Here is a 12,504-nt window from a genome sequence, read left to right as displayed (position 1 = left end):
GATAAGAAGTAACAGCCTACTAGTGGAGGCGGTGGCAGCGGGAAAATCAGCAAGATCTGAAAAGAAGCTGAGGGTACACAGATTTAATGATGGTGTGCATTAAGAGGAAAAACTAAGAAGGGTTAGCTAAAGAAGCTAAACCAAGTGATGAGTAACGGGGCAAAGAGAATGCAAGTCAATAAAGGTCACTAACAGCGCTAGCAAGGTATTTATAATTATTGAAGATTCTCTATACACTAATTTGTGCATGAAACCCAATGAGATTGGTTAAGAACAGGGACAGATGGCAAAAAAGAACTGGCTGGGAAGCAGTGGGCTGTTACAGACTGCAAATAGACTTTGTGCTTATGTAAAATGTTTTAGCCTTTGATTCAGGAGTCATACAGGAGAAAATAACACATGATCACAAAATTATTCAGAGCCCAGGAGGATCTGGGGACAAGTCGAAATTGTTTAAAAATGCCACAAATTTATCCATAAACCTGCAGCATCTTTCCAGAGAAGTCAGAAGTGAATGAGACAAGAGTTCCCAGGACATGAAAGGATGAACAACAAACCTTATGACACTGCAGGCTTTCAAAGAGTACAATACTGGTGCCCTTTATATTATAATAGTACAAATATTGTACTATTATTGCCTCGGCCACCAGAGGAGCATTGGTCTTCTGCAGTGTTGAAAAATATGCTAAGCCTTTTCTTAGCAGTCACTGTCTATAGGTTTTTTATCTCACAGGTCTCCAACTCGACCTTTTAGGCTTTCAAATGCATTAGACGGGGCATTTACAGCTAAAGGTGAAAAGAGATATGCTAATATCAACTTTAACTCCAATTGTACTGAAATAATATAACAAACTACTATAAAAACTGTGTATTCATGATCAGACTTTCAAGATTCTGCAATTCTGTAAAGCACGAAAATAACTCATCACCCCTAATTTATTTTCTCTTCAAAGATTAGTATTTTGTCATACACTATTGTAGTCTCCATGAGATCATTAATTTTCTTAAGGGCTTAATTAATGTTTAACAAAATAAAATATACAGCAAAACTCTGAAGGAAGATGAAACAAATTTTCTTAATTTTTGAATGATTAGTTTTACAGTCGTATATATATTTTTTTGTGTGTTGGATGGATTTACTTAGCTCAGAAGTTATTTTCAGTATAGAATAGAACAGAATAAAACAGAACAGAACAGCTGAAAGAGACCCACAAAGATCAATTCCAACTGGCTGACCACTTCGACCACTTCACAGAAAATCTAAAGTACATACATATACATATGCATATATGCATATTCTTTTGTATACAGTATATAGTAAAGCTTAGACACTGAAGCCTAATTAGAAAGCAATGCAAAGAGCATTTGCTTCTCAAAATCAAACACTAATCAGAGGAAATCTGTAAGGCAAACATTAACCACAGTTGCTGCTTATTATATCCATGCCATGACATTAACTTCTAGCCCTGAAATAAAGTATACACTCAACAGAAGCAATAATTTCAAGAAGGAGAGTTGTGAGATGCTTTGTAATTTAAAATGGGCAGTTAAAGCAGGGACACTAACTCATCAGATGTTTGAATCTGCAAGAAAGCAACTATTTTCTAGCCATGTGCCAACATCATCATAGAATCATAGAATATGCCGAGTTGGAAGGGACCCACAAGGATCATTGATTCCAGCTACTGGCTCCACACAGGAACAAGCCCAAATCAGACCTGAGAGCTGGAACTCCAGCAACTCAGTGCCATGACCACTGCCCTGGGGAGCCTGTCCCAGTGCCCAACCACCCTCTGGGTGCAAAACCTTTTCCTAACACCTAGCCTGACCGTCCCCTGTCCCAGTTCCATGCCATTCCCTTGGGTCCTGTTGCTGTCCCCAGAGAACTGAGCTCAGCGCCTGCCCCTCTGCTCCCCTCATGAAGGAGCTGCAGGCTGCCATGAAGCTCCCCTCAGCCTCCTCTGCTCTGGGCTGAAGAAATTAAGGGACCTCAGCTGCTACTCAGATGTCTTCTCCTCCAGACCCTTCATTATATTTGTAATATTATTTGGAAAATAATGGTTTTATGTCTTTCTTATATTCTGGCACCTAAAACTGCATTCAGTACTCAAGGTGAGTCTGCACCAGTGCAGAGCAGAGCAGGACAATCCTTTCCCTCCACCAGCTAGCAGTGCCATGTCTGATGCACCCCAGGGTACAGTTGGCCCTTTTGGCTGCCAGGGCTCACTGCTGACTCATGTTCAACTTGCCATCAAACAGAATGCTCAGATCCCTTCCCACGAGGTTGTTCTCCAGCCCCTTGGCCCCCAGTCTGTATGCACATCCAGCCAGTGTTGACCCATCCCAGATGCAGAATCAAGCACTCACTCTTGTTAAACTTCATATTATTGATGACTGCCCAACCCTCTAATTTGTCAAGATCTCTCTGCAATGCCTCTCTACCCTTGAGGGAGTCAACAGCTCCTTCCAATTTAGAGTTGGCTGCAAAATTTGTATGCTTTCAAGTTCTGTATCCAAGTCATTTATGAAAATGCTAAAGAGAACTGGCTCTTAAATGGAGGCCTGCAGAACTCGTCTAATGATTGGCCACCAGCCTGATGTTACTATGACCTTCAAACAATTGTTCACCCATTGTACTATGAATTTGTCTAGCTGTATGCTGGACATTTTGTCCAGAAGGATGCTGTGAAAGACGGTATAAAAAGTTTTGCTGAAATGCTAAAAGATTACATTAACTGGCTTCGCTTAGTCAACTAGCAGGATGACCTTGTAATAAAAAGAAATTAGGTTTGTTTAGCAGGTCTTTCTGCTCATAAACCCATTCTGACTGTAACCAATGACTGCACTGTCTTTCAGGTGATTTTCAATAACTCCCAGGATAATCTTCACAATTTCACCAGGCACTGAATTAAGACCAGGGTTTTCTTTCTTACCCTTCTTGAAAATCGGAATGTTTGCCAGGTTTCATTTGACTGGGACCTCTCCAGACTCCTTAGACTGTTGTGAGAGAGGTCTCACTATGACATCTGTCATCTCTCTGAGTACCTCGGGAGGAGTCCCATGAAGCCCCATACACTTACATGCACCCAGCTGGAGCACCAAATCCTGCATAAATTTGGGGCTGGCTGGGAGTTTATTGTTACAACAGTCATAGTCCTCTAACTCAGGGCTCTGAGGGTCTCAAAGCCCACCACTGGTGTTGAAGACAGAGGTAAGGAAGGCACTAAATCATAGAATCATAGAATGGCCTAGGCTGAAAATGACCTTAAAGATCATTTAACTCCAATCCCCCTGCCATAGGCAGGTTTGCCAACCACCAGACCAGGCTGCCCAGAGCGACATTCAGCCTGGCCTTGAACACCTCCAGGGATGGGGCAACCACAACCTCTCTGGGCAACCTGTTACAGTGCCTCACCACCCTCTGAGTGAAAAACTTTCTCCTAATATGTAACCTAAATCTCCCATCTTACTTTAAAATCATCCCCCCTTGTCCTATCACTATGAACACACGTAAACAGAAATAAATATCTCTGCTTTGTCTAAGTCCCTATTTATGAGGTGACTGCCCCATTAAGAAATGTTTTCTCTGGTCCTCCTTTTGCTGTTAATGTGTTTTAGAAAGACCTTTTTATTTCCCCCCACAGTACTGCCCAGCTTCATCTCTGAGCTTTGGCTGCATGAATTTTCTCCCTACAATGGTGAACAGCATCTCTGTAGTCCTCCCATGTCACCTGACCCTATTTCCAGTGGCCACACACTTTCTGACTAAGCTCTAGAAGAAAATCCCTGCTCAGACAAGGCAACCTTCTGCCCTGCCTGCCTGACTTCTGACATTTCAGAATTGCCTGTTCCTGTGCTCTTACAAGGTAGTACTTAACATGTGACCAGTAGTGATGGAGCCCAGTGCTTTCAAAAGCAGGTTCCCAGGGGACCTTAATAATGAGCTACTCGAGCAGCCTGAATTCTACTCTCCCCATATCCAGGGCTGAAGTTTTGATGGTACTTTTGGTGGCACTATTACCAAAGATTTTAAACTTGACTACTTTGTGGTTGCTATGGTCAAGATTGCCACCAACTGCCACTTCACCCATAAGACACTATGTTCACAATCAACAAATCCAGGAAGGCAACTCTTCTAGTCAGCTTTAGTATCTGTACCAAGAAGTTACCATTAAGGTATTTTAGGAATCTCCTGGAGCTGTTTGTATCAGCTGTATGGTAGCCGTTCATGTTTGTCACCCATGCCATGTCACAAGGGCAGCTAATCTACAGGCATCTCTCAGTTCCTTAAAGAATAATTCATCAGTTTAAGTATTGTCAGGGTATGCAGTGTTGCCCATAACAGTCATTCGGACAAATGTATATACATTCATCTATAAATGGGCAGGAACAGAATTTATCAATTTTAGGTTTCGAACACACATTTTAAAAAAATAATCAAAAGGGGATAAAGATTCTATGAATGGTAATAATAAAACCTACTGACAAAAATTCTCTCAATTACAAGGTCTCTGAAATATATATGGACTTTGTCAGAAAGGTACCCTTGAATTTTGTTCCCCTTACTAATTTCACACTTGCTTGAATGATAAAGATGTAAGGAAAAAAAATCTACCTTCTCAATGACGCATTTCACCCACTCTGGAATGGCTTCTAAGTTCACATGCCATACATTGCAAGACTCCAGAGCAGCAGCTGAAGGTTGTGATGTCTATTAAAAAAAGAAATATTGTATTGATATTCAACATTCGTGTAAACTTCTGTTGTTTGAACATATCTAGAAATCAGTCTCCCTATTATTTACTATTTAGTAAATATTTTTATTAATAAATGGTACATCTCAATGTTGTTGGTGCATTCTTTAAGCCAAAAATCAGGTAGCTGCTGTCAATTATACTCTATTTCTGGATCTAAGGACATTGGACAGACTCCACTGTGGAGATGGAGGCGTTTGGAGGTGTTTTTGTTTTGTTTGCAAGAACAGAAAGTATGCAATGGCTGATCTTCAAGTATATTAGGAAACTGATTTCACAAGCACTATCAGCTGGCACAATTTTCCAGTAAAGACAGTAAAAATTTAAGTTCTAGTTTATATGAAGACTGTGGTCAGTACTGGATAACTATTCCACATGTAGTTTTAAATTCATTTTCTCAAACGTTTGTTAGAAAAACAATCTAAGAAAACAGGGACTTCTAGGAATTTTTCAATTTTAACTGCAATTATGTGACCAAATGAAGACAAAATAAATCAGAAAAAGTTGTTAATTAAGAATAGCATAACATTTCAGTAACTGATACTAAACTAAATAAAAATATTTAACTTCCATTTAGCACGGAAGTGATACAAATGTAATTAAAACCTTTTAATATTGTCTAGAGTATCAGTAAAGTTATAAGGATGGCTAAAACACAAGAAAACTCTGTTGAGTGTCAAAGTCTTAAAATCAGTTGTAAAGAATGATGAACATAAAACAAACAAACAAACAACAACAACAACAAAAAACAGTCACTGACTCCTATGTTACAGAACTCACGGTAGGAAAAAAATATTATGAAAATTGAAAGGGGGGCTATATACAGAAGACTGAAACTTTCAAAAATTCCCCACTTAATGACAGAAGAACTTAAAATATACAGATAGATTCATTTATCATACTCATGCCACATCTTCCTCCTGTCTATGGATACTGCTCTTACTCCAAATTAGATATAATTCTAATATAAGTTTTTGATAGTGTATTCATAACTTCAACATTTGTCTTTTAGGTTTCTTCTAAACACCTTCTTCTAAGGTTGTTCTTCTATGTTCTTCTTATAAGAACTCATAGTTCAGCTACATCTTTGATTGCAAGTGAAAAATCCAACAGGAAAAAAAATATACTAAAAACACTACTCTTCTCATCTGAGCACATTCTTGCCTCCCACTGCCTTCGAAAGCAGCACTAAGTTACATTTTTTATCTGCTATCTACATAATTAGAGAAAGAGTGCTTTCAGTCCTGTGCACAAGGAAGGTGGCCCTCTGCTAGGAATTGAACGTTCAACCACATTCTTCCATGAAAGGATTGAAAATCCTCCCCAATAAAAACAAACAAAATTAAATCATGCATAAAACAAACAAACAAAAGCTTTAAGCATGAAAAATATTCTGGAACCTCAAGCTCTGTAAGCAAAGGAAGTGCACTGTTAGAAATGTAATCATTTAAAAATGAAAAAAAAAAAAAAAAAAAAAAAACGTAAAAAAAAGTCTATACTGTTAGAAAGAAGATGAATTCCTTGCTATTTTTTTTTGCAATGTCTTATACGTTAGGACATTGAGATCACATCTGTTATTATGGGCAGCTGGTTCCACACATGTTAACCATAGATCCTGAAATACACAACAGCATAGAGCAATGCCAACTGAGTCACCTTGGACCATATGCATGTTGGTACTGAATGTACAGCTCTGCTTGACAGGTGTGTTTTACTACTTTAACAGTGTGCCACAGGAACCCTTGGAACCAACTGAATGTGTCTGCAGAGCTATGATGGTTTAGGAAATCTACACTAGACTTGATTTCCCAAAGATAACCCCTTCTACAAAACAAAATAGGAGGTGAAAAAAAAATGCAACATGAACTGAAATTGAAAATACAATTTGTGTACTTTGTGATGTGAGGAAGACAAGAACATATTATGTGAGTTATTTTAGTGACAATATGTCCCCATAGCCTGTGCAGAAGAGCGGAGATTTCTAGTATGTATGCAACAGGTCAGTCTTTTCCTACCCTCTAGTAGGTACCTTCTCACATACAGGCATGACATCCACTGACACGTATGATCTCTGTAAGAACAGTGATGTATTGGAACTAAAGTGTTTTTGAAAGTGAGCTTTCATTTTACAAACAGAGTAACTCCAGTAATAAGGCACTTAACAATTATACTATTTAAGTACAAGTTCAAAAAAAAATGCATTAAATGTGAAAAGATTTTAGTTTAAATAAAGCTATTCTTGTCAAGAAATATCTGCAGTTCAGATACTTAAGTTTCAGGTGGTGTCTAAGACTTAGTATTTGTTATGTCTAAATATTGCTGACTTTGATTGCATTATTTATTCAAAAGGAATAATATTACTAATAAACTTTTGCTTCAGAAATTTTACAAAACCATTTAAAAGCTTTACTTTTGTATTGTAAGATAGTTACACAAAATTTCTTAATTTGTTTTAAAGAAAATGGAGCTTTTAACTTTAAAATAAATACCAAAAGAACCTAAATACCAGAACCTAAAAGCAGTGCAAGAATAGGTTTTCTACTTTTTTTTTTTAATGTTATTGTCTTCTATGTTTATGTCTTTCTTTCAATTCTTTGAAGAAGAGCTATAGCAATATTAGAAAAAAGTAAAGATGGTGAAAGTATTTTCTTAATGCTGAGTTCTGAGATGAACGTACCTTGTAGTCTAAAATTCAAATTCAGCTAATAAACCACCTTAAGTCTCCAGAAGCTTAAAAACAGAAAGATCACAGAATCACAGAATCACAGAATTTCTAGGTTGGAAGAGACCTCAAGATCATCGAGTCCAACCTCTGACCTAACGCTAGCAGTCCCCACTAAACTATATCCCTAAGCTCTACATCTAAACGTCTTTTGAAGACTTCCAGGGATGGTGACTCCACCACTTCCCTGGGCAGCCTGTTCCAATGCCTCACAACCCTTTCAGTGAAGAAGTTCTTCCTAACATCTAACCTAAAACTCCCCTGGCTCAACTTAAGCCCATTCCCCCTCGTCCTGTCACCAGGCACGTGGGAGAACAGACCAACCCCCACCTCGCTACAGCCTCCCTTGAGGTACCTATAGAGAGCGATAAGGTCGCCCCTGAGCCTCCTCTTCTCCAGGCTGAACAAGCCCAGCTCCCTCAGCCGCTCCTCGTAGGACTTTTGTTCTCCAGGCCCCTCACCAGCTTCGTCGCCCTTCTCTGCACCCGCTCAAGCACCTCAATGTCCTTCTTGTAGCGAGGGGCCCAAAACTGAACACAGTACTCGAGGTGCGGCCTCACCAGAGCTGAGTACAGGGGGACGATCACCTCCCTAGCCCTGCTGGTCACACTGTTCCTGATACAAGCCAGGATGCTGTTGGCCTTCTTGGCCACCTGAGCACACTGCTGGCTCATATTCAGCCGACTATCCACCATCACTCCCAGGTCCTTCTCTGCCTGGCTGCTCTCCAACCATTCCTCTCCCAGCCTGTAGCTCTGCTTGGGGTTATTGAGCCCCAGGTGCAGGACCCGGCACTTGGCCTTGTTGAACTTCATGCAGTTGACCTCAGCCCATCGGTGCAGCCTATCCAGATCCTCCTGCAGAGCTTTCCTACCCTCAAGCAGATCGACACACGCACCTAACTTGGTGTCATCTGCAAACTTACTGAGGGTGCACTCAATGCCCTCGTCCAGATCATCGATGAAGATATTAAAGAGGACCAGCCCCAGCACTGAGCCCTGGGGGACGCCACTAGTGACTGGCCTCCAACTGGACTTGGCTCCATTCACCACGACTCTTTGGGCCTGGCTACCCAGCCAGTTTCTAGCTCAACAAAGCGTGCGCCAGTCCAAGCCAAGAGCAGCCAGTTTCTTGAGGAGAATGCTGTGGGAGACGGTGTCAAAAGCCTTGCTGAAGTCAAGGTAGACCACATCCACAGCCTTTCCCTCATCCACCCAGCGCGTCACTTTGTCATAGAAGGAGATCAGGTTCATCAAGCAGGACCTGCCTTTCATAAACCCATGCTGACTGGGCCTGATCGCCTGCTTGCCCTGCAAGTGCTGCGTGATGACTCTCAGGAGGATCTGCTCCATGAGCTTCCCTGGCACTGAGGTCAAACTGACAGGCCTGTAGTTTCCCAAGTCTGCCCTCCGGCCCTTCTTGTAGATGGGCGTCACATTTGCTAGCCGCCAGTCAACTGGGACCTCCCCCGATCGCCAGGACTGCTGATAAATGATGGACAGTGGCTTGGGCAGCTCCTCTGCCAGTTCTCTCAGTACCCTTGGGTGGATTCCATCCGGCCCCATCGACTTGTGCACATCCAAGTGCCGTAGCAGGTCACCAACCAGTTCTTTGAGGATAGTGAGGGCCACATCCTGCTCCCCATCCCCTTCCACCAGCTCAGGGTACTGAGTATCCAGAGAACAACTGGTATTGCCGCTAAAGACTGAGGCAAAGAAGGCATTGAATACCTCCGCCTTTTCCTCATCTCTTGTAACTAAGTTTCCCCCCGCATCCAGTAAAGGATGGAGATTCTCCTTAGTCCTCCTTTTTGTGTTGATGTATTTATAGAAACGTTTTTTGTTATCTTTAACGGCAGTAGCCAGATTGAGCTCCAGATGAGCTTTGGCCTTCCTAATTTTGTCACTGCACAGCCTCGCTACATCCTTAAAGTCCTCCCTAGTGGCCTGCCCACTTTTCCAAAGCTTATAAACCCTCTTTTTTCTCCTAAGATCAAGCCACAATTCTCTGTTGAGCCAGGCTGGTCTTCTTCCCCGCCAGCTCGTCTTTGGGCACGTGGGGACAGACCGTTCCTGCGCCATTAAGATTTCCCTCTTGAAGAGCGCCCAGCCTTCCTGGACCCCTCTGCCCTTCAGAACCGCCTCCCAAGGGACTCCACCAACTAGTGTCCTGAGCAGCTCAAAGTCAGCCCTCCGAAAGTCCAATACAGCGGTTTTACTGGTCCCCTTCCTGGCCTCGCCAAGAATAGTGAACTCCACCATTTTGTGGTCACTCTGCCCAAGACAGCTCCCGACAATCACATCCTCCACCAGTCCTTCTCTGTTTGTGAAGAGAAGGTCTAGCAGGGCACCACCCCTGGTAGGTTCACTAACCAGCTGCGTCAGGAAGCTATCTTCCACGCTCTCCAGAAACCTCCTAGACTGCTATAGTCAATGGTAAGAAAATACACTGCTTTTTAAGGATGGACTACTGAAAATGTTGTTGGAGATGTATATCAGGAGAAAGCATGTCCCACTCTCCTGCAAATATGTGTTGAAAACATTTGATTTCTGACTACTGAACTGAATGCATACAGATGGATAAAATGGAGATTATTATTAATACTAATTGTATCAAGATCTTAAAAAATAATACAATTTTTGTGTTTAACTCCACTGGCTATGGCCTTCTCCAGTGCTAAAAAAGAGTGTCGCTACATTTCTGGTGTGTGAAAAAAAAAACAAACAACAAAACATTACCTTCTACTTACTTTTTCTCTTTGATTCAATAGCGGAGGATGTAAGCACAGCATTCTTGGTGTATTTAGAAAAAACTCTTAACACTTTATGATAACTAAGTGCCATTATGAAGCAGCAGGAAATACTCTGTCACTCTTTTATTCTGTACGATCATTTTACTTTTTATTTTAATGATAATGATGTGAGTCACTAAGTTGTATTTTAACCTGGCAGGGCATCCGCCATCATGGCAGGCAAATCTGAATGATTTATGTGCCCAGACTATCCCCCACCTTTTAAAAATAAGTAGCAAGAGTATCTGAGTTAGGTAACACTGTATATATTACAGGAGCTAGTACACAAATGTATCATGAATACCAGCCTTCATGTTGCAGAACATAAAGTTGAATGTTTCTTTTTTGGCTTCAGTAGCATTACTGCTTACATTCTTATCTACATTTTAACTATATATATTTTAATTTGTCCACAGGACAAATTAAGTGAAGGCAAATCTAATAGTTCTCCTTTATTTAAAACCAATGGCACTGGAAAAAACAAACAAACAAACAAAAAACATACAAACAAACAAAAAATAAAACAAACAACAACAACAACAGACATTATACTTACATCAGATGGTTCTTTTCCATGACATTTTGCAAGGCAGTTAGAATTTGCTATGTATTTTCTACATCTCCAGCAACGTAGCACATCAGACTCTTGGCTACTCATTTCCACTTCTGATTCTTCGGCTCTGTATGTCTATTTGAAAAAAAAAAAAACAAAAATGTACAATTCAGTCAGCTGTTAAAATTACATATGGTTTCATTGTGCAATCTCAAAGTCTATCAGTCATCTCTTCACGATGGACTAGACCAATACTTTGTCTATACATGTAAGCATTCTTTAATCATGTACAGCACACCACCTAAACACTTTAAATAGTAAAGAGAAACATCCGTTTTTGTTTTCAGGCTGCACATGAAACTAGAAAACAACAACAACAACAAACAAACTAAAACCAACTTTCTCAGTGTTTACACAAAAGACAAGAACTTCAGCCTTCTGATTTCAAATCACCTCTTCCACAACATACTACTTCCCAGCCTATGTCCATAGAAACAAGTCATTGTTATCCCACACATTTAATACACACACATACACATATGTCACATAACAAAAAGGAATGCTGACATAAAAACAAAGGTTGTTTACTCAGTATGTCCCAGGAGGCTTGCTACAGGGAGATGGGAGGATCAGTGCTACAGCTGTAACAGAGCTTTTCACAGACCAGAATCAACCTTCTCATAAAACAGATTCAAATTAAGACTTAAATTAAGAAGGGCAAGATGAGTATTTTTCTTTCTTTGTGCCTTGCTATGTTCCAATGTTTCTTTGGTCTACTCTAACCTTTTTCCAAAGCCTTCTCTTTTGCCAAGCTTTCTCTAAATGTTCCCCTCTTTTCTACATACTTCTTTCTGTTCCACTCTCTTGTGCTAGCTACATGGAAAAGAGCTAAAAATATCTTCACATATACACACTCAACTGGATGGTTATACCGACTCACTGTGCTAAATTGCACCATCCTTTCTAACAAGGAGGAAGTAGCATAAAATCAAACCAGTATTAAAGAATCTCTATTCTTCTATAGTTCAAACACTTGGTTTAGCAGTTCTTTCAACAATTTCATTTTAGTATATTTTTCACTGAGGTCATCAACACCAGATGTGTTGATGTACATGATGTACCAGATGTACAGCTATGTGGCTTATACACATAAATCTATGCTCTTCCCCATTTCTGTCTTGCCTTCTCCTACCTCATTTTCTGAATGGAAATGAACACACACATTGGTTATTCATTGTTTCTCATTTATATCTGAGTTCTTCTCTCATGAGATATCCTACTCTTTCTAACTATGCAGACAGTCTAAGTGTGGTTTGACAAGGAAGAGCTAAAACATCACGTGCATTCAGTAGATTCTTAGCTCAATGTACACACAACTTTTTGTAACCAGATCCACACTAAGCTTAGAAAGTGAAATGAAGGCAATCGTTCTCTCAACATCAAAATAAATTAAGATGAAATTTTATCAAAATTCCATTTTTCTTCCTTTCCAGATAAATAAACATAAGTAGTTAATGTAAGTTAAGATGGCCAAGCAAAAGATCATGGAAGAGACACTTGCAGAAAAGGCAGGATTATGCTAGAAGCCCTTGCTAGAAGGGCAAGGCAGGGACCTACTCTGGAAGTCGTTTGAGGTCTAGCTGGGTTTGGAGCAAGAGAAAAGGACAGACCAGTCTTCAGTGCA

The 12,504-nt window shown here is 40.5% G+C and overlaps 1 protein-coding gene across 3 annotated transcripts in view; it reads right to left on the bottom strand.

Annotated features, from left to right (window-relative positions):
• Positions 1 to 12,504, bottom strand: part of RNF180 (ring finger protein 180) — an 87,362-nt gene that overhangs the window by 70,423 nt on the left and 4,435 nt on the right. For 2 of the 3 annotated variants that reach the window (XM_084505410.1, XM_084505408.1), the window contains exons 2-3: positions 10,824 to 10,955; positions 4,616 to 4,711 (exon numbers count right to left, since the gene is read on the bottom strand). In XM_084505410.1, the coding sequence (XP_084361536.1) occupies positions 4,616 to 4,711; positions 10,824 to 10,925 (198 nt within the window). In that variant the 5' untranslated portion in view covers positions 10,926 to 10,955. The remainder of the gene's footprint in view (positions 1 to 4,615; positions 4,712 to 10,823; positions 10,956 to 12,504) is intronic. The other variant, XM_084505409.1, reaches the window with a different exon arrangement.

The sequence above is a fragment of the Aythya ferina genome (assembly GCF_964211825.1).
Source record: "Aythya ferina genome assembly, chromosome: Z".
NCBI classification, from domain to species: Eukaryota; Metazoa; Chordata; class Aves; order Anseriformes; family Anatidae; genus Aythya; species Aythya ferina.
The sequence above is the reverse complement of the archived record's forward strand: the minus strand, read 5'-3'. Positions and strand labels throughout refer to the sequence as shown.